General features: G+C 42.4%; 1 protein-coding gene across 6 annotated transcripts in view; it reads left to right on the top strand.

Annotated features, from left to right (window-relative positions):
• The window catches only part of CCDC141 (coiled-coil domain containing 141), a 252,786-nt gene extending 234,464 nt beyond the window's left edge, over window positions 1–18,322 (top strand). For 4 of the 6 annotated variants that reach the window (XM_045295115.1, XM_045295113.1, XM_045295114.1 and 1 more), the window contains 3 exons: window positions 3,778–3,894; window positions 13,079–13,938; window positions 16,410–18,322. In XM_045295115.1, coding sequence (XP_045151050.1) covers window positions 3,778–3,894; window positions 13,079–13,938; window positions 16,410–16,674 — 1,242 coding nt within the window. In that variant the 3' untranslated portion in view covers window positions 16,675–18,322. Of the gene's footprint in view, window positions 1–3,777; window positions 3,895–13,078; window positions 15,048–16,409 lie in introns of those variants that run through there. The other 2 variants (XM_045295112.1, XM_045295116.1) reach the window with 2 other exon arrangements.
• Window positions 18,323–23,285: the final 4,963 nt, after the last annotated feature.

Below are 23,285 nucleotides of genomic sequence, written 5' to 3'. Positions count from 1 at the left end.
AGCCTCATGTGTTTGTTTACAAATGATAGATGTAGTTCTGTTCGTTTATTTGTTTTCCCTCAAAAATGTAACCCTACAGAAAATAAAATAACCTTAACTTATATGGAAATATTAAACTAACCATTAGTTTAATGTTAAATGAATAAGTGAATCAATGCAAAATTGATATAATGAATAAAAAATTAATCGAATGAAAACTGATGGTAAGAATAAAGGGAAACATGCATATGCCTAACAGTCAGTTAAAAGAAAGAAATATAATATTGTTTTGGCTATTGCTTATCAAAAATTATGGTTTTATTAATATTGTGCTTAAAACTGTAAAAACCTTTTATTATAGTAGGGTAATTAAGGACACAGGCTCTAGAAGAATCCACGTTTGCACTGGCATACGAACACCAGAAATAGTTACATCTGTAACCTGGGGTAGATTACTTAATCTCCTGCACTCAGCTTCTTGACGAGGAAAATGGAGGCAATAGCAAAACCCCATCCCAGGATTGCTACCTTTGCATAGATGGCAACTCACCGTAAAGAAAGCCCAAATCCTCACAACTGGACCCATAGGTTACATCATGAGAAACAGGAAAGATTGAAGTTGTCAAGGAGTTTGTACCAGTTGGCTCCACAATCAATGCTCATGGAAGCAGCAGTCAAGAGATCGAAGCATTTGGTAAAACTGCTGCAGGAGACCTCTTTAACGGGTTAGAAAGCAAGGCTGTTACTTTGAGGACGAAGAGGACCCCAACTCAAGCCATGGTCATTTCAATCGCCGCATGTGAAACTGAACATTGACCACGGAGGACGAAGGAGAATCGGTGCAGTTGGGTGGTGCTGGTGAAGACCACTGAAAGCACCACGGACTGCCCAAAGAACGCCAAATCTGCCTTGGCAGAAATGCAGCCACAAGGCTCCTTAAGGGCAAAGATGTGAGACTTCACCTCATCGTGTACTTTGAACGTGTTGTTAGAAGGGCGTCATGCTTGGTAAAGCAGAGGAGCAGGGAGAGCCGGAAGACCCTAGACGAGATGGATTGACTTCGCGGCTGCAGCATGGACTCACACAAAGAACGGTGCGGCTGCCACAGGACCGGGAGCGTTGCATGCTGTTGCCCAAAGGGTCGCTGTGAATCAAAACGGACTCCCAGCACCTGATCACAACAGCGACGGGGCAATCTCATGCCGAACGCCGTGATAACGATGCCGGGATTAACATTGCGCCGGTTACTGAGGCATGATGGAGTCATTGTGGTTCTGAGCACGTTACCTTTCCCTCTGTGGTCCATGTTTCCCCGTTTTAAAGAACGCTCCTATCAGTCTTGTAGCTGTTTCTTTCTCTTGCATGACTTCCGATGAGAAATTCCCCAAAGTACATTTGACTCAATGCATAATGAATTTTTTAATGAAAAGCAATTTAACCCATTTTTTAATTGCTTTCCATAAATGTTTTAGAATTATCATGTCGTCTGTAATGTATAAATGTACCATATACCTCATGTCTTTGCCTACATTTAATCATTTTCTCCACACCCACACCTCTCTCCTGAGCACCTGTTTGTTTTACTGATACCTCGGTTGGAAGTCTCTGTTTCCTCTGATTCTTTGGTTTTCCTGTTTACAACACCCCTCCCATTTAGAGTGCACATTTTTAAGTAAGATTCAACTTAATAAACAAATTTCTTCTCCCAATCATGGATATTCTTTCTGAAAGACTTGTTTCCAGTCCCCCACCACTTTCTATTTCCTATTGCCTCTGAACCCTCCGTAATTAGGATTGTACCCTTTCTTTCCGATTCTCAATCTACCACTCCATTCTCTTTTGTGCTATGCCGGAGCTTCCAATTAGAAATTCCAGTTAAATTGTCCTTCCTAAAAGAGTTCTCGTAGCATCATTTTACATTCAAACTACTGCATTACAAATTCTTTATTCCTGACCAGAGAAAATTAAGACTTGAGGCCTTTTTATGCTTTCAGATTATTTTGATACCTTCCAAAGCATGTGCACCTACATTCATTGTAGGCTCCCACCCAACTAGTCTGCTGGTCACTCTCTGGACTTCTGATTTCTAAATCTTTACTCCAATACATGACCTTCTCTCTCTGCTTATCAAAATATCACCATCTTTCAAAATCAATCCCAAATGCCACCTCATCCATTAATTATCCATTAATTATACAATTACCTCTCCAATGTCCTACAGCACTTTGTGTTCTTTTTTACCATAACTGTCACTGTAACTACCACTACCACGCCAACCATTACTTGACTGAGTTTGAGGAAGTGCAATGTATGAACTGTTAATGCTTTGCCTAAAGTGGAAAATTTGGGGCATCTGTAATAAATGTGCAAACTGTTGGTACAGAGATAAAGAATCATTCAATAACTCAACAATTTTTGATGTGGGTGAATAAAATATTTTCCTGGTATGTGGAATAAGAATCAGCATTGCCCTAATGAGTATCAGTCAGAATCAAAGTTTGTCAAAGAATGCTTGTAGAGCACATTTTACAAATATTCCTACATAAACATTGGACTGTCATGTGTTGGAGGTTGGTGCAATGACTATCTTTTGTGGGGATCATTAAGCAGGGGGACTGAAGAATCTCTGTTAAGGCTGAAATTATGATAATTATCCTTTCCATTTGTATAGAAACTTGAGATTTACAAAAAAATACTTTCAAGTATCATTTCTATGATCTTCCAAATTACCTTTAGATGAAGTTAAGATACAAGTTTCATTTGTTTTAAAGGGAGGAAGGAGGAGGTTCAAAGCTTTTTTAATTTAGATCTCCTAATTCAAAATCTAGTGGAGCCTTTTCGTGTTTGCTTTCACAACAGCCCCCATTTTGGAATTAGGTATCAGATCCACTGCTGTTGAGCCAACTCATGGTGCCTAAAGGGCAGAGTAGAGCTGCCCCTTTAGATTGCCATGTCTGTCCATATTGATGAGAGCGGAAAGCCTTGTCACGGGCTCACGGAAGCAGAGCCGTTTACCCGGTAATACAAGGCACTTTGGCTTTAGAGCTGGAAGCTACATCTCAGTGGAGCATGTCAGCTTTGAAGAGCATGCTCATGCCTTTCACATGCATCTGATGACATTGCCATGTTCCAAATGGAACAGAGACTCTGCTGGCAATCATCACGCTTTGTCCTGGGTGCTTGTGAGGCTTTACTTTTAGAAAATCTTCTGGGGTCTCCCTCTGGTTCCCCTTCCTCCTTCCTGGCTAAAACTGAGCCCCATGAAAGGATGGAGCACATATCACCACGCCACATGAAGCATTCTTAGGTCTCTCTTTCTCTTTTCTTTATCATAGGTATAGTTCCTTCTTCTTTTCAAGTGTGCCCCAAATGTTTTGTTAGTGTAAGTTCTCAAAAAATTCAGCTTTTGTTCCATCCAATATTTGTAATAATCTCTACCTCAGTGCTGCTCTGCAGACTCTTTTAATGGCTCAAACCCCCCTAACCAATGATTCTTTTTACCCAGAGATTGTTCCTGAAGTAGCATAATGTTACAACAATGACTTTTATTTTCCCTGCTGGCCTTCCAATAACCACTTTTTTTACTGGCAATGAATTTTCTCCAAGAACTGGGGCAGAAGGAAGAGCATTCGGAGCTTGGAGGGATGATTTTATAAATCACATCCTGATCCATCTCTTGTGGCATACATTTCCTGAAAGTTTGCAAGTGGTCTACATTTTCTTTCAAGTGGTTATTGTATTACCTGTTCCTCTAACCTTCTCTTGGCCCAGACTCTCACTGACCACCACTTTGTTCAGCAGGGAGACGTTTTAAACCTAAATCCGGATATGGAAGGCTTCCATGATGATTGTATTGACCTACTAAAAGAGCCAGCAAGAAATAAGCAGACTGTGTTTAATGAAGAAAGCAATAAGGTAAAGGAAACTACGAAGCCTTGGCTGTTTATTATTACTTTTCTTTTGAGGTTCATCATCATACTCAGCAAAAAGAAAACAAAAATCTAAATTAAAGCCTATCCATTTCAGAGGAGCCCTGGTGCAAGCTTGGCAGTTCAAACCCACCAGCCACTCTGTGGAAGACAGATGAGACTGACTGCTCTGATAAAGATGTACAAAGCCTCAGAAACCCCTCTACAGAGTTGTTGTGACTCACAGTCAACTTGTTCACAGTGGGGTGGTTTGCTTCTGTGTATTTCAAAGAAACCCTAATGGGACTGTGGGCTAAGCTTGGGCTACTGACTGCATGATTGGCCGTTCAAACCCACCAGCTGCTCCTCAGAAAAATTTGTGGAGCTGTCTATTTCCATAAATATCTATAGACTCATACTCTATCCTATAGGACAGTGGTTATCAACGTTCCGAATGCTGCAACCCTTTCATACAGTTCCTCATGATGTGGTGACCCCACCCCCACCATAAAATTGTTGCTACCTTATAACTGTAATTTTGCTACTGTTATGAATCAGACGACCCCTGTGAAAGGATCGTTCAACAGCCAAAGGGGTCACAACCCACAGGTTGAGAACCACTGCTATAAGAGATGGAGTTGACTGGAAGGTAGAGGACTTGGGTTTTCGTATCTGTTTCAGCCAAAGCTCTTAGTGTAAATGCAATGTGAGTTTCCTCCTTCTTCTGGCTGGGTCCTTAATGAATCCGGTTCTCTTACGCTGTCTCCCTCTCATTAGCGCTTTTAAATATTGGAACAGTAGCCTTTTAGATTGGCATTGGGGCAGCCATTCAAAGGTCATAAGTTCCCCCATGGACCATTTCTGCATCCCTCCTTTCTAGTTGTGTTTGCATTGTTCTTTTATATCCAAACTGAACTTTACATTTACTTCTTCCTCTTTATTATACCACCAAATTGTTTTTAGGAGCCCTGGTGGCATTTGGTTTACATGTTGAGCCATAAGGCCAGCAGTTCGAAACCACCAGCTGCTCCACAGGGGAAAGAGGAGAAGACGATCTGCTCCTGTAACTCTTTGGAGATGCAGTCTTGGAAGCCCGCAGGGGCAGTTTTACCCTGTCCTGTAGGGTCTCTGTGAGTTGGAATTGACTCAGTGGCAGGGGGTGAGGTTGAGTTGGACCTATGATTGATAATGTTTGACATTGCCCCCCCCCAAAAAATCATCTTAGCACATGAAATATTATTGTATCTTGTTACTTCAGAATCTGCCTTTAAGATGATATTTCCAGTAACATATACTGAACTTTAGAATCTAGCTAAAATATAAATACTGAAGTATTTAGAGATATGGTTCAATTACTTTCAAACCAATGCACTTATAGCTACACTAAAGCATATAGTAAAAACTGCAAATATTCCCAAAATGCAAATGTATCATGCTTTCAAAATATTATTTAAATTAAAAAATTACAGACTTTCCAAATAAGTTGTTCACACTCTATGTATAGCTGTTAGCCTATAATTAGCTCTGACTTTACGCTTTGCCAAGTTGCCTGCTCCCAATGCTTCTCTCCGAGGAGGCGAAGGAAGAAGCAGAGTCATCATCATTCTCAGCTGCCCTCCAAAGAATAAAATATACTTCTTGAGACATGTGAATTTAAAAAAACTCTCATTTGTTGCAGTTAGCCTGTTGAAAGATTGATAGATCCTTGAAGCTAAGACAATTTTTAAGATTTCCTTTTCCACAAGTGAAATCTATGTAAAAAGCGACTGTGATTATGTAACCATTAAGCGTCTATTAAATGCACTACCTTTTTGGGGTATGACCCTGAGACACTTACACCTCGGTTATTCTCACAATGAAGGAAAGCTGCCAAAGCTTGGTCATCTTATTTGACCGTCCCCCAAACTGACTGCCTTTGAGTCGATGCTGACTCATAGCAACCCGATAAGACAGAGTAGACCTGCCCCTTCAAGTAACCCTTTGTGGAGTAGAACCCCTATCTTTCTCCTATATCTGATCTTATCTTTAATTAAAATGGTCTTCATTTACTCCGACTGTGTACAAATCTGGATTTCTCCATCTCGGCACCATGAGACTTCTTGTTGTGGAGAAGTACAAACAGGGTGCACTGTAATGTACTTAGCCCTGGTGCCATAGTGGGTTGCGTGTTGGGCTGCTAAGTGCAAAGTCAGCAGTTCAAAACCACTGGGTGCTCCTTGGGAGAAAGATGAGGCTTCATTCTCCCTTAAAGATTTCTATCCTTGAAAACCCACAGGGTCAGTTCTACCCTGTCCTATAGGATTGCTATGAGATGGCAGTGAGTTTGGTTGGGGTTTTGGTTTTAGTGGCATCACTGACTTTTATCAGCAGTACTTCCAGTTTTGAAAACCAAAACTGTGTCCAGGCGTACCAGGGGTCCACTGAGGAGCAGATCACCCCAGACTGAGAACCACTGGTCAAAGTAATAAAGAGCAGCATTAACTGCTCCTCACTTTCTTGATGGAAGTCTGAGAGTTGCTAAATCAAAAATTGTATCATTTCTTTCTTTTTTTCCTGCACATTTTACAGTGACCCAGGCACATTTACTAAGAGGTCAGAAGTAGAAGTTAGTACCCCAAAGTAAACACAGTAAACATGGGGTTTTTGCTTTTATTTATTTTTCTTTTTAAAAGAAACAGATTCATTTAAATAAAGAATCAGGGTTTATTTTCATTGCAGAAACAAAAACAGCTTTCAGTTTAATATAAATTAAACCCCATACTAGACCATCAGTCATTTGGGATGAAAGTGAAGGTATATCATTATAGCTGTCAAGAACTCTGGTTGACAACATTTCCTGTATACATTCTCATGCAATTGGTGCAGATGGTGAAATGAAAGAGCAGCTGTAATCTTCATTTTTAAACAGCTCACTCCCATGTACCTTCTTATTGTCTCTGTTATTTCTATTATAGGCCAGATGTAATGATCCCCACAAACACTAGTAGCCAGATAATGGGAACCATCACAACAGGGTGCTCAGGAAATTCATGCATTCAAATATGATACCTTTAAATGGGGTTGCTCTTTCTAGGAAAGTTATTAGAGCCAGAAAGGATAATTACACAAAACAACTTCAAAACTCGATTCATCCTCATGCCAAGAGTTTTCTCCTGTAGATAACAGAATGCTTTCATTTTCCTGACCACAGAAGACAGTTGATGGAACTGGGCAAGTCAGGAGACACAATGTGAGTAGCATTGCTACCAGCTGAGTGGGGGCGTTTTATTCCCAAGGTGAGCCCCGAAGCTAACTCCACAGGAATAACCCAAACCCCCAAGGTCATAATGGAGGCCGAGAGGAGTACGAGGGTTAAGTAAACTCACAGATCTATTTGGTGGATGATGAGGGCTTACAATCCCGGCATTTAGCAATATCATATTCTAGGGTGAGAAGGGACTGATCGAATCTCCTTTTACAGTTGAAGACACTGAGGCCAGGAGAGATGAAATATCCCATCCACCCACCCCAAAGCATAGCTAGCTAGTGTCAGAACTGGGCAGGCAGCTCCATTCTTTTGAATCTCAGGTACATGCGTTTTCTTCTTCTTCTAGAAGACTGAAGGAGAGCTCTTTTAAAGAAACTGCTGCATATAAATCAGCTTTTCCTGCAATGATCCTGTAGCTCTCCATGTCAACCCCCCACCTTCTTCATTGATCATTAATAAAGCATGAATACTACTTTTATACTAAACGTTCCAAGGAAGCCTGGTCAGCCTCGAGGGCAGTGGCTTGGTGTTTGATAAGTCCTGCCTTAAAAAATAAATTGTCCAAATATAAGACAAAGGAGGTTGGAAATTTTAGTTGACTAAAAATTCAGTATGGATCCGCAGTCTGATGTGGTTCTTATTGAAACGAATAAAAAAGAATCAATACAATCACTTTAACAAAATATGTCTTTGAGATCAAAGACATGAATGATTCCACAGACTGCTTTTAGGTGGGAAGTAAATTTATTCTGGAAACAAATCGACTTGCTGAGGGAAGCTGTATTCACAAGGCGCTTCCAGGGCAGATTTGAGAAAGCGGCTACTCTCTTAGGATTCTGTAGAAAGCATCTGGTAGTGTTAGTTTCTGTGAATAGTATTTTTCCATTTTAGGAATTGTAGAGGGGGGCGGTTCCCTCCCTGCGCTTGGCACCAGCTAAAAGTAAGACACGAGTCAGGAATGAGTAGCCAAGAAAAGCCGCATGGGAGGATGAGGTTTATGGACTTCATTCGCAGGTTTGCCAAAACTTCAGCTCTGGTTTAGTTATATTTGTCCATGGAGTTACAGACATTCTGCAGGAGCCCTGTGGTTGCCTGTGAGTATTCTGAGCAGGGTGGAGGACCAGGCCGCGTTTCCGTCCATGACACCAGTCACCCAAGAGGTCGCTGGGAACTGCCTGGACAGCACACAGACAACCACAGCAACCCCGGGTGCCCAGCAGGGCCTTTCCATGTACAAGGGCCGACCTGAATGCGCCCGTTGGGTGGAAGGCCAGCCAGAGATATGACCTTAGAGCAGTGGTTCTCAACCTTCCTAATGCCGTGACCCGTGACCCTTGCATACAGCTCCTCATGCTGTGGTGACCCCCAACCATAAAATGATTTTCGTTGCTACTTTATCACTGTCATTTTGCTACTGTTATGAATCGGGTAACCCCTGTGAAAGGGTCGTTTGACCCCCAAAGGGGTCGTGACCCACAGGTTGAGAACCACTGCCTTAGAGAGAGTGAATTGTGATGGTCAGTCACTTCGGCAAAGCTCTCCGTTTTCGGTAAATCTATTTCTAGTGAGGCACAGGGAGAGGGTCTGGCCTTTGATTCAGCGTTCTCTGCTGAGCTGGTTGTAAATTAGCAGACACCTTTAACTCTTCCTTCTTCTCTGCAGAGGCAAAGGCTGCCTGCTTAGTCATCCTAGAGTTCCCCTGGACAGCCTTCACATCAGTAAATGCCCACCCCCTGCTCTCCTGTGAAGGAGCCCATGGCCCAGCAGGGGGAGCACTCCCAAGAGATGGTCGATTCTAGAGGACAACCATCTCAGGAATCAAAGCTGAAGGCCTTGAGAGTATTGAGTAAAAAGAGCCTCAAAGGATGTGGAATGGATTCTCCCAACCATTCAAGAGCTGTTAGATGGCAGAATGGTTGGCCATATTCTTTCATTCCATGAGGCTGAGTCAAGTCCACCTGTGGAAAGTACAGACAGACAGGGCTTTGCTAATTAAAGAACAAGGAAAGAATAAAAGAATCAATTCTTTTCAAAGAAAACAAGCACCCTTGCAAACAACGTGTGCAAACAGAAGCTGCTAGAAATGATGTAGGTTCTTCGACTCTAGGCAGAAAGATGGAGCCAAGTGCCTCAGAGGAGAAGGATAAATAAAGATTCTACTTTCAGGAAGAGACATACAGAGGCAGAGCTAAACTGTGCAGAGACCACCAAGGGAAGGAAGGCTGTGTGCTATGGGACATATGTTTATTTAGCTTTTTGTCTGTCTGTCTATTTTAAATGAGAGGGGCTTTCAAGAACTTCTGGTTTGGGGATCCCAAATTTAAATGCCTAAACGGTTGACAGAAAGAATTTTCTTGAAGTTAGTTTAACTTTAGGGAGCCCTGATGATGCAGTGGGTTGTATGTTGGGCTGCTAACCACAAAGTGGCAGTTTGGTACCACCAGCCACGGCACAGAGGAAGCTGAGGTTTCCTGCTCCTGTAAAGCGCTGCAGTCTGGAAAACCCACAGGGGCAGTTCTCCTCTGTCCCAGGTAGCCGATGTGAGCAGAATTGCCTCTGTGGCAGTGCAAGGTCAACTTTAGCTGAGGAAAAATCACCTCTGTAGGACAGGAAAAGGAATATTGTTTGGGTTTGGCTTCCACCCTTCAACCTAAAAATACATTTATTTACTTAAAAACCCCTGATATGTCAGGAGCATGAATTTTGGATGGAAAAAAAATATATATATATATATATAAAACAAAATCAATGTAAGACAAAACTTTCGATTGTCTACAGATGGGCTTTTTGTCTCCACTCCAAACCCTCTTATTCTCATCAATACCGTTGTTTGCTTTGGATCTTGGATATCCCAACACAGAAGGCTTATAAGGAAGGGATGATTCAACGAAAGTGCAGTATAGCACTGAGGAAACACAAATCATTCCTCTAGTTCCTGAATGCTTCCTGCCCCCGTTACTATGACCCAGGTCTACCTTACAAATCTGCCTAGACCAGAGAGCAAACATTGGCACAGATAAGAGCTCTCGACACATGGAATTCAGGGCAGATAAACCCCTGAGGGACAGTATTGGGAGTAGCGATAACATGAGGGTAGAGGGATGGTCAGGGAGCGGGAAGAGGGAGGGAGGGGGAACCCATCACAAGGTAGGATATATAGCCCTGCCCCCCAAAGGGGACGAATAACAGAAATGTGGGTGAAGGGAGACAAGGGACAGTGTAAGATACAAAATAAGAATTGATCAAGGATTCACAAGGGTGGGAAGGGAGGGAAGGGAGGGGGGCGAAAAGAGGAGCTGATACTAAGGGCTCAAGTAGAAAATGTTTTGGAAATGTTGATGGCAACATGTGGTCAAACATGCTTGATACAATTGATGTGTGGAATGTTTTAAGAGCTCTAAGAGCCCCCGATAAAATGATTTTTTTTAAAAGACATAACTTTTTTGTGTGCATGAGTTACCGACAGGACAAAAGCCAGTGGAGGGTAAGCCCGGTGCCATCAAGCCGATTCTGAGTCATAGGGACCTACAGGGCAGAGTAGAACGGGCCTGCCCAGCTTCTGAAGACGAAGTCTTGGGACACGGAGAGCCTTCTCTTTCTCCCAGAGAGTGGCTCGTGGGGTGGAAGCACCAACCTTCAGTTAGCTGCATCAGTAGGGCTCCTTCCCTTATTAATGCAGAGGCTGTTCTGACCCGTGTGGAAGAAGATGTGTGGTTCTTGTTTGATTCCCATTCAAAGCAACCAACCCCATGCTCACCAGAAGGAAACCCTGCAGCTCCTGCCCCATCCTCACACTGGTCCTTAGGTTTGCGGTGAATCCACTGTAGCGCTCTATCAGTCCTTTCGCGGGAGAATCTTCCTCTTTTTTACTGCCCTTCCGCTTCACCAAACAAGTGGCCCTTTTCCAGAGACTGGCCTCTCCTGATAACACGTCCAACGTACCATCCTCGCTTCCAAGGAGCCTTGTTGGATGTATTTCCCCCGAGACAGATTTGCTTGTACTTCGGGCATTCCATGCTCCTTTCAGTATTCTACACCAGCACCATAATGCAAGTGCATTGATTCTTCTTCACGCTTCCTTATTCGGTGTCCAAAGTTCTTATGTGCAGAAGGCCGTTGAAAGTTCCAGGGCTTGGGTCAGGTGCACCTTCATCTTCAAAGCAACATCATTGCACCTCAGCACTTTAAAAATGGCATGTTTCCAATGTACCAGTGCCATGTGTCATCCGATTTCGTGACTGCAGCTTCCATGCACAATGATTGTGGAGCCAAGCAAGATCAAATCCTTGACAACTTCAATCTTTCCTTCATTTATTGTGTTACTTACTGGCCCAGTTGTGCTGATTTTGGTTTTCTTGACATTGAGTTGCAATCCACACTGAAGGCTGCAATCCTTGAGCTTTACCAGCAAGTGATTCGAGTCTCCCTCGCTTTTAGCAAGAAGCTAGGTTGTGTCGTCTGCACGTGACAGGCAGTTACAAGCCTTCCTCAGTTCCTGGTGCCCTGCTCTTCTTCATCGAGTCCACTTTCTCAGATTATTTGCTCAGCCTAGAGACTGAATAAAAGTGGCGAGAAGATAAACCCTGACCCCCAACCCAACTTTCCTCATTTCCACCAGGCAGGATTCCCTTGTTCTGGTCTAATAACTGCTTCTGATGCATGTACAGGTTCCATCTGAGCACAACGAAGTGTTCTGGAATTCCCATTCTTCTCGAGGCAAATCCATAGTTTGTTATGGCCCACGCAGTCAAATTCCTTTGCATAGTCACTAAAACACAAGTAAAAATCATTCTAGAGTCATCGGATGTCAGCAAAGTTATCCTTGTTTCACGGCCTCTTCTGAATTTCTTGCAGCACCCTGTTAATGCCCCGCTGCAGCCATTGTTGAAGGATCATCAGCAAAATTTTCCTTGTGTGTGATATTAATAAGCTTGTTGGCTAATTTCTGTATTCTGTTGGGTCACCTTTCTTTGGAATGGATCTAAATCTGGATCTCTTGCAGTCAGTTGGCCAGGTAGCTGTCTTCCACATTTCCTAGCATAGACCAAGTGTCTCCATGTTTTATCAGCTTGTTGAGCCATTTCAATCAGTGCTATCAAATCCTCCAGTGTTACTTTTTTGCTAATGCCTTCAGTGCACTTAGACCTCTTTCTTCAACACCATTGGTTCGTGCTCATGCTATCTCTTGAAATGGTTCCATGTTGACCAGGACAGGATAACCGGGAAAAGGCCCACTACTTTCCGTGGCTCTTGGCATGATCACATGCCATATGGGGCACAAAAGTAAGTGGCAGATGTTCTTCCACTGAATCTCAGTTTGCTGTCTTGGGAAAAGCCATAATATGTAGGTGATTAATTATGCTACCTCCCCCATTAACCTATCATTTTATAGGGGAAAGACTATCCATTTTTAGTCACCATTGTATCTTGAATGCTTACTTCAGTAGGTATTCAATAAATATTTTTTCAATGTAAAAATAGAATTAAGGAGTCTGAAGAAAATAGAACCAGCCATTGGGAATGGCTTTTTAGAAAGACTAGAGGGGTTCTTCTGGGAGGGTTGTCTGACAAGGACGTGTTTGGCATTCAGAACTCTGTGTTTACAGTGAGATAAATATAAGCCGATCAAAGCAGATTTTTTTTTCTGGTTGAAGGGCTCTTCAGGTCAGTTTGAAAGACATTGACCCAGTCTGATCTTTACGGATGAGAACTAAGTCACTCTTCTGTGCTATAGGGCCTATCTCACAGTTCACTCACAGAGTTAAGGTCAGTTAGTCATGGACGACCGGTACCCAGGTTAGATAGACAGGTTTCCAGTTCTGCAATCCTGCTGAAAGCTATAGGCTTCTCAAGTTCTCTATCTGAAACTAAGGGGCACCCCAACTGCGACCTCAAAAAGGGGAAAGCAGGACTTACTTGCAGCTTTGGTGTTTTTCTTTTGAAGGGCCAGACACACGTGGCAGACATTGTGGCCACTGACGGAGCCGGAGAGGCTCAGCCTCCGCAGGGCCTGCCGCTGCAGACCTCTGCCCAAGGAAAGGGCGCGCCGCGGGGCCTGCACCTGCCTGAAGACATGCTCTCAGCAGAGGACGATGAGTGCGTCTCACCGGATGACATCTCTCTGCCTCCACTCCCAGGAAGCCCCGAGTCCCTCCTGGCACCGTCTGACATGGAGGTGGAGGAGCCACCCAGCACCTCCTCCCTGGGCCTTCCCCTGAGCAGCTTCAGGATGCAGACGAAGAGCAGCAGCCCACGGGAAGCCCAGGAATCTGTTCTCCCACCCCCTGTGGCTTTTGCGGACCAGTGCCACGCTAAGACTGAAATGTTTTCGAGTCATTTTGAGAGACCTGGCCCCCATCTCAAAGCGGAGACCCCATTAACATCCTGGGGAATTCTGGAAAGGAGCACTGTCTCCAGCAGAATCCGTGCTAACCATCCAGCTGGCATGCTGAATGACATGCATGAGATTGCTTTACGGCAGCACCCGCCGCCTCGGGGAAGCTTGCTAGGAGCACAGGAGAAAATGCATGCTGATAGTCAGGCCCCTAAAACCCAAGCCAGGCTGCATGCTTCCCCTGACACCTCCTCCAGCCTCGGGTTTCAATCAGACACCAACAGGGGCTATCAGAGGCCAGTGGTTCCCGGAGAAGAGGTTAAAAGTATATCCGCCAAGAACAGAGTGGTCAGCCTAGCTGGCCAGGCACCCAAGTTCTCCAGGCTCCTGTCTAATGTCACTGTCATGGAAGGTTCTCCAGTGACTTTGGAAGTTGAAGTAACAGGATTTCCAGAGCCTACACTGACATGGTGGGTAGCCTATAATGACAAGTCATAGAACAGATTCATTGAATCACGAGGAAATCTGTGTGCACTAACGTTAAGATTTCGGGGTGGCTGATTAATGCTCTACTACACTGGGATTCTGCATGATTCCATCTCACCTCAACTCCCAGTCTCATTTTAGAACCAGCATGGCTAATGTGCTTAAGGAAACAATCCACCAGATACAATAATAATTTAACAACCTTCGAAGGCACTGTAAGTGCATTGAGCTTCCCAACCCCATCCTCCCAGTTCAACACTCTGCATTTCTAAAGATGGGGCAATGGAAACCTTTCCTGTTGTCAATTTCTACAAACCCAGGACATTTTCTTAGTTTAACATCCCGTATTCAATGGAAAAAAAACATCGAATTTAAGGTTTTCCATTTTCTGTCATTCATTCATTTCATTTTTTCCCACCTTTGTAATATTTGATTGTTGGAGTATGATTCCTTCTTCTTCTTTAAATGTAAGTTCTTTCACTGTGAAGGGTGGAAGAAAACCTTTGATAGTTGGCAGGCAATAAGCTCACTTTGAACGGTGCTATCATAACTGACCTGTGAACAACATGACTTTCACTCTGGAGACTGTTTTTAAAGCTACTTGTTTTTAGGAAACGTAAACAGCAGAAGAGAGGTTCTGAATCATCAGATGCAGTTAACAATAGAATCAGTCTTAACTTTTAATGTTGACAAAACTAAAAATAATAAGGAATATTTTCATTCTTCACTAGGTTTATTTGAGGGCATAGAGATAGATGTGTGAGAACATGCTTGTGCTTATGAACAAATAGAAGTTTAAAATTAATCATGATTTTCCACCGATAGGAGCTTAACGTTGTGATTTATGTGCCCACCCATGATGTTGTGGTGAGCCTCTAACCACGGTGCATATGAGGAAACTGAGATTTCTCAGATGGTTCCAGGAAACTACACTTGTCATGATAGCATAGCCACTCACGTTTTTTGTTTGATTTTGTGAGTTTTGTTTTATTTTTTTAACACTTGCGTGTGTTTTACAAATCTGAAATTTCATATTAACGAATACGGAAGGTACTGAATTCATCATTAAATATCAGTTCACCTCAAAGAAAAATATTGTCTGAGACTTTCCTTATTTTGTCCACACAATTGACACTTTGGTCTAGTATATGTTGACGAACTAAGATTATTACCACATGGAGAAAAAGATTGCTTCTCCACTAGACTCACAAATAGCTTTGCTCGATCAACAAGTGAGAAGCTAGGGCCTTTTTAGGATACTCAATCCAAAGCAAATGATTGCTTGGGTGAGGGGCCAGCTCCTGGCTTGGGTTTGTTGTTACTTCTTACATGGAAAACTATGGCCTCAATAAGTAAACGTGAATCTAGGCCATACAGAAGAAACAATTACTGTAGTTGCTTTAGAAAGAGATGCAGCTCCATGTTCATTTTTCCAGGAAACTTTGAGAAACATATCATTTAACAGAACTAATCCAATTTTTTCAGAGGCCTTTAGTAATGAAGAGGCATTTTCCAATTAAATTAATTCATAAAAATGAAATGAACTCCTTTCAACTGAGAATGATGGAGAAGTGGCCCTATCTAAAACAGTACATTTGTAGACTAGCGTATTTGTAGTCTCAAGAAGATCTTTTGGCTTGAATGCAACAGGGCAGACGAGGCTTCACTCCGAGGCAGATCTAAGGAGTCACAAGCTGCCATTATGTAGAGCAGGAGAACGAAGCAGGCCAGCGGGGACGGTGCCACCTCCCACTCTAGGTAATTGTTGCCACGAGAGAAGCACAGTGGTCCAAGGTGGCCAGATGGTCTGGTTTTGCCAGAGAAACTGAACATTTGAATATTTATAAGCAATATTCCAATTGTTAAATGCTATCCAAAAATTAAGTGTTTTAAAAGCTGTGTCTCAGCCAATCAAGACATTTCTCTGGCTACCAGTTGTCGATCTCTGCTCAAAAGATAAACAGCTACATTTGATTCAGTGTCCCTGCAGAGTTCCTACTCATTCTAAAGAGAAGGGTCATGGAAGCAGCCCTGGTGATCAGTGCTCAAGCGCTTGGGTGCGAACCAGCAGGCTGGTGGTTTGAACTCCGCGGCTTTCCGCGGAGGACAGACACGGCAGTCAGCTTCCATAAAGCGTCTCAAAACCCCAACCTAACTCGCTGCCAGTGGATAGATGCTGATTCATCGCAACCCTATAGGACAAGGTAAAACTACCCCTGTGAGTTTCCAAGACTGGAACTCTCTATGGGAGTAGAAAGCCATTAGCAGCCCAGCGCCTTGGAAATCCCCTAGGGCAGTTCTACTCTGTCCTTTGAGGTTCCTATGAGTCAGAATCAATTCACTGGCAACAGATTTTCCCCTCCATTACGGAAGCAATGGGCCTATGTGCAATGGTGATGAGAACGTGGAAACGATGTCAATAAACAGTGACCTGACTAAATACTCTTTGCTGCAGGTACAAGAAGGGCCGGGAATTGTCTGCTGATGGTCACTTACAGGTTTTACATGCGGAGACAAGGCACTCACTGTTCATTGCACAGGTATGCGAGGCAGATGCTGGCCTCTACGTGGCTCGGGCCCATAACTCTAGTGGCACTCTCTCTTCCAGCGTCTTCCTCACCGTGACAGGTAACTGCAGGCCACCAATCACAAGAATGAACTGGATAATGCTGGGTGTCATCTATGTCGGGGTGTCCTTTATGTACTGGCTGCTTACATGATGGATGGACATCATTCTCAGGAGCCTCATGGACAATGCAGTTGTCTCTGTCCCTGGACTTCCCCCAAAGCACTCCCCAGCAAGTGTACCTCCTCTCTACTAATATGGATAATACCACTGCTTGGTAAAATAACAGAATGGTCTTCAGTACGTTAATGCTTTTGTGGCACTTGGTAAATTATTTTCAGTGACTAAGGATCTATTTTATACTTCCCAAAGAGATGTATTCAGTAACAGGTATAGTAAAATTATGCATGTTTATTCTCTCCTAAAGAGAAATCAAAGACATGCAAATCAAGTCTCACATCAGTATACAGATGTGCATTTAATTTCAAATCCAATTGTTTGATAATTTATTTTTATTCCCATAAACATCTCTTTGTAGGGAATGACAACAGAAACATTTAGCCAACGTTGTAAACTTCATTGCTGCGTTAGTTGTCGTTTCATTTTTAAATTTTAAAAAATGTAGCTGTCATTTCATTTTGATATTCATACCTTGATCTCACTTATTGAAATTCACTTTATGTCCTTTCAACATAGATTGCGTTCTCGAGTCTGAAGGTGTCGCTGTAAATAATCATTTCTCACGCTGCTCTTGTGGGTTTGGCAGTGGAGAATAGATGAGCTGTCAACTTTAAATGGAGATTCCAAGTCCCATCAGCTCTGCATGTCACAGAGAAAGCTGGAACCTGGGCTATGGTGATGGACCAGCTATAGACCCGCCGTTCCTCTGAAGTGTCTTAGGTTGCCATAGACACAGCTACAACATGGTCCTCCTGTTTCAAATACTGGTTCTGCAGCCTGCTCTAAAGCCTATCAGTGTCTCGGTTTCCCATCAGCGAGATGGTTTGATTCATCAGATACCCCTCAGGCCGTGGAGCTTTCATTGTCCGTCTTTCAAATCCTGGAACACGGAGAACTCCGTGGAGATCAGGGCAACCATCTGATTTATAATCACACCAGCCTCCTGGGCATTATTTTTCTCAGATGCTGTTTCTTAAGAATATTATATGAAAGGAGTAGTGTTAGCATGTGATTTTGAACTGTTTCCATGGTGGAGGGAAGGGTACCGATGATGTTTTACCAATTGGAGAGTAAATTCCTTTCTCATTTCTTGAAAATAAATCCTTTTCAAAGATTTGATCATAAACTCAGAGGGTAGATTTAAGATGTTCTATGGAAAAAATATATAATAATATTGTTTAAGATAAACTCTATCCTCGTCTTACAATTATCATTGTAAGAATGGTGTTCTATGCTTTTTTTTGGAAATTTATTATTCAGTAAGTTTTCTTTTAAAAACAAGCATGAATAAGAGGCATTTGTTTTTCAAATTTCAAACATAGTCTTGTCATGCTAGGGCAAAAGCTTTACTTGAAATAATAATGAATTACAGATTTTTGATGATGGGAAGGAATTAATTATGCTGCTGGAAGACTGTACAAATAATCAAAATATTTAAATGCAATATATTCAAGTTAATATTAAAAAGTTACTGAATGTTGTCTGAAGATGTGAAATATGTAGTCAAGTAAATAGTTGGCATATTTTTCTTGTGCTGCATATTTGATTTAATTAGATTTTTTCTTCTAATTTTATTCCACATTTTAATAGAAATCTATTAAAAGTTTATGTATCCTAGAGAACTCAGAGTCTCTTACTTCTATCATTTTTTTCTAGTTACAGATATTTTGCATATCTCGTTTAACTGCTATTGCCTAGGAAGATAAAGGGTAATGCCTCTTCATGCACAAAGAGGTCAGATATAAACAAATTCACGCTTGTTCCACTGTATACCTTGTTGCGTTGTTGTTGTTAGGCACCATCAATTTGGTTCCGATTCATAGTGGTCCTACCTACAGCAGACGGAAACACCGCCTGGTCCCGTGCCGTCCTCAACGATTGTTGGTATACGTGAGCCCATGGTTACAGCCAGCGTCCACCCACCTTGTCAAGGGCTTTCCTCTGTTTTGCTGCCTTCCTATTTTACCAAACATGATGTCCTTTTCCAGGGATCGTCTCCCCTGAGAACATGTCCAGAGTATTTGAGATGGAGTCTTGCCAGCCTCGCCTGTAAAGAACATTCTGGCTGTCCTTCTTCCATGGCAGATGTTTGTTCTCTTGGCGGTCCCTGGTACTTTCACTATTCTTTGCCAGAATCATAATTCAAGTGCATCCGTTCTCCTTTGGCCGTCCTTCTTCACTGTCTGACTTTCACATGCATTTGAGGTGGTTGAAAGGCCATGGGCTCGGTCAGGCGCACCTGAGTTCTTAAAGGGCTGTCCTTGTTCTTCAGCATTTCCTTCGCTTGTTAATTTGGCATATTCGCCTCCTGTGTTGGTCTGTTTGCTTGAATTGGTGGTTTGGGTTATTGGAAAATTACTGGTTTGCTTTACCTGTGCATCCCAGCTTACATAATCTGTGGGGGACCAAGGTGGAGTGTACGGTAACACTTGCAAAGGCCAGAGCCTTTGTAAGTTGGAAACCTGCCAAAGAAGGATATCTTCAATATTTTCCATGAATAGAGAGGGTGGAAGAGTGGTAAGGCTATACTCTATCAAAGACAAAACCTTGGGAGATAAGGAAAAACAAAGCAGTCCCACTGAGTGCTGGCTCTTACAGGCTTCACTGGATGTGCACCCGTGGTTTTAAATATGGATAAGTCAACAGTCCATCTACTGGGTCTAAAAATAAGTCCTATACATGTGAAATTTCCTGTTCTCAGCAGTGTTTAAAACTTTATACCATTGGCTAAATTGATGATACTATCAATAAAATTACCTTATGCCCCATGGAGATGATTAATAATGCCCTCCAAAAAAGTGACAACAATGCCTCTAAGGTGAACCAGTGATACATGAATGGATTTTGAGCTTGCACTTAATTATAGCCCTCATCTAGGAACAGTTTGTTTCTATGGCATGGCCCTATTTAGTACTCGCTTTTATGAGGAGATCACCGAAGATATGGCAGCAATAACAAAGTGTGGTAAAAAATCAGATGAGGCTGGCTAGTATAGTGGCTAGAGTTTTTAAATGTTGTCTTCAAATGAGCAGCCATCTAAATGAGTTGTCAGCTAAGTCCACATGGAAGAAGCAGATCCACGTGTGTGATCCCAGGACTGTAAATAATATAAACTAAATCTGGAGGAAGGAATGGTATCAGAACTTAAATTGTGAAGACCCAGTTTGCAGAAGGCAGTAGATGACAGTGAAAGCCCCCCAATATATGTATATATATTTGACACATTAAAGTCACACAGAATGTCTTTTTGAACATCCTTCTATCTAAGACAAAATCATTGGGTTTTCCCATTCTAATAGTTCAATAGAAGAATATGTAACTATTCAATTATATCTTATTTTTTCACACTCAACTACAGGATGAATTTATGAATGTTTATATTTGAATAGCTACTTATTCATTGTATAGCCAAAATATTTCAGGGGGTTGGGGGAAAGAGCAATTTGATCTAATAATGGTTATCATTATTGTCTTCTACTTGGATTAACCATCAATAGTCATGAAAGCAGCAGCCAAGAAACCAATGACCTGTTACCTTGGTCACATATGGTCTTTTTGATTGCTTTATAGGCAAATCAACACTGGACAACCAAGAATAAAAGAATTGACATGTTAAATTGTGTTGGCAAGGAATATTGGATACACTGTAGAGTGTCCGAAAAATAAATAAATCCATCTTGAAGGAAGCATTTTTAGAAACCGTGTTTCAGTGCCAACTCAGTGATCCCATGGGTCAGAGTAGTATTGCCCCTGTGCCTTTAAAGGAGTCAAAAGCCTGTCTTCCTCTGGTGCCATGGTGGGTGGTTTCAAACTGCTGACCTTGAAAATAGCAACCAAACACAGAATCACTATGCCACCAAGGAAGTACAGTCACAATAAGACATGGACGTGAAGATGGTAAGACTTGCTAGTTGCTGGAAAGGGACATCTTCTTTGGTAAAGTAGCAAAAACAAGGGGAATTCTCAATGAACTGGATGGATGCAGTAGTTTCAGCAGTAACTTCAAACATGTCCAAGAATTGGTGAGGGCTCAGACAATGTATCATTCCACTTTACATAAAGCCACCAAAATTCAGTGGCACTGGGAAACCACTAACAGCAACAAGAACGTCCACTTATAATCGAACAACAGAGTAAAGATAATTTACTACGAGAAGTTTAACCTGCTCCCCTGGCGGTCACATTTCTCTTAGCACACACGTCCCTTCCCTATTTGCTCTCTCCTCCCCAACCTCTCTTCCATCCCAGGCATTGTCCTCTCTAGCTCCATGTAATTTCATTTAGATTTTTAATAGGCTCCCTCTTCTGTGCATGCCTTCTATTGGGCTAGAATGCCTTTCCTACAGTCTATATTCTGCCCTATCAGCAGGGGGCTTCTTGGCTTCTGCTTACCTTCAAGGTTCCATTTGAAATACAACATTTCCTGGGAGGTAGGCATCTGACCCAGTGTGGGTGTACCTGCAATGTGCACTATCAGCCCCTGAGGCTACCCAGGGCACACCCCTTAATACACAGCATCAGAATTGTGTTTTTTGTATGTATGTAAATATATTAATTAATAAAAATTGAGGTATTGGTCTATGTGCATATATTTATATGGTAATACATTGAGGTAGTGGACAGACTGGGCGTCTGCTCAATCCCTCCCTCAATGCAAGAACACTTTATTCTAACAACCTGGCATTCTGAGATGCTCACCTCCCAACAGGATCGCTGAAGACAAATGGGTGCATAAGCAAAGTGAAAAAAGGAGATGGTGCCCGCCTATCAAAAGCTATAGTGTCTGAGGTCCTAAAGGCGTGAAGTTAAACAAGAGCCCATCTAGCAGAGAAGCAACAAGCGCACATGGAAGAAGCACACCAGCCTGTGCCATCATGAGGTGCCAATGGGATCGGGTAATGGGCATCAGAAGACTCCAGACAAATAAAAAAACATATTGCTGAGAACAAGGGGGGGTGGTCAGAACAGAGACCCCCAACCCATCTGTAGACAATGGGACACTCCCTCACGGAAGGGTCACAAGGAAGGACTGAGTGAACCAGGGCCCAGTGTGGCACCAGTTAAACACACAATATTCCTCTGGTTCTTTGAGGCTTCCTCACCCCCCACTATCATGACTCCAGTCCTGCCTTTCAGTTCTGGCTAGATCAGGGGAAAGTGGGAGGAGGAAGGAAGGTAGGGGGAACTGATCACAATGATTGACACATAATACCACCACCCTGGGGGGGTGAATAACAGAAACCATGGAGGAAGTACGACAGTGGTCGGTATAAGATATGAAAATAATAATAATCTATAATTTAGCAAGGGGGCATGAGGGAGGGGAGGAGGGAGAAAAGAGGAGCTGATACCAAGGGCTCAAATAGAAAGTAAATGTTTCTAAAATAATGATGGCAACAAAATAAGATGGCAAGACTTGATACGATTGATGTATGGATTATTATAAGGGCTGTAAGAACCCTCAATAATGATCTTTAAATATATAAAATGTTTTTAAAAATTGTGTTTTGAGCATCTATCTCCTTTGGCTAGACTGTGAAGTCCTAATCTTCAGAGTATATTAAACCCTGCTCGTGTCTGTATTCCCAGGATAGTCATATTGAACACACACACACACACGTATTTAGTGGTTTTTAAAGGTGAACAAAATACACCTAGCTTATGCTGGGTGAGGGAGGTACAAGTCAAAAAACAAATGTGTTTTCTGGTTATTCATTCTTATCGTGACATTGCTCACTTCTCACTGCCATCGAGTCCATGCGAACTTAGAGCAAGCCCCTGTGGGTTTCCAAGGCTGGTAGAGTTTACTGGAGTTGAAAGCCCAGTCTCTCTCCCTTGGAGCTGCTGGTGGTTTCAAACTGCTGACCATGTGGATCGCACCCCAGTGCATAACCACTAGACCACATTAGCCAGACAGAGTCAGATGCTAGCGATTCAGATGTTCCCTCTGCCTAATTTACAAAACTTCAGTGAACATTCCAGTTCCTTCAGACTAGAATGTGATGGAACTGTTTAAGTTAAAAACAGATACCGACTCCTGCAGTCAAAATTATATTGTGAGACTGAAGAATGGCCCAGGAGTACTGAAGCAATATTTTTCAACTGAAGTAACAAAAAGCTATTACTTGAAGTGCGGAAGTGGGTGTCTGCACGAAGTCCAAACTACCAAAAGCAGAAGTTAAGTGCTTGTTTAAACCACTATGTAAATTGTCAATATATTAGTGTGGCAGGGACTCAGTCAGCTGGTGTGAACAGATCTTATGTGCAACCAACAGACATTTCATTCATATTTGTAAATATAGATTATTTGAATTCCAATAAAGAAAGACAAGTGCATCTTGTTGATCTTTCAGTTTGTCTTTATTCCCGACCATTTCTTAATAGAAATTACCATCTGAAGCATTTGACATTCCGGTTGCAAATACGGCATGTTAAATATGGCCGTGAAATAACTTAGCAGAAGCACACTATCTCCTCCCAGTACGCTCTGACACAGTGTGTCAAGATAAATGCCCCAGCAGGGCAGACTGATTTCCATTTATAATGAGCAGAATCTTGAGCTGCATCACAAAGCCAAAAGATTTG

The sequence above is a fragment of the Echinops telfairi genome, unplaced genomic scaffold (assembly GCF_000313985.2).
Source record: "Echinops telfairi isolate 266 unplaced genomic scaffold, ASM31398v2 ScPeMD7_3;HRSCAF=10, whole genome shotgun sequence".
NCBI classification, from domain to species: Eukaryota; Metazoa; Chordata; class Mammalia; order Afrosoricida; family Tenrecidae; genus Echinops; species Echinops telfairi.
The sequence above is the reverse complement of the archived record's forward strand: the minus strand, read 5'-3'. Positions and strand labels throughout refer to the sequence as shown.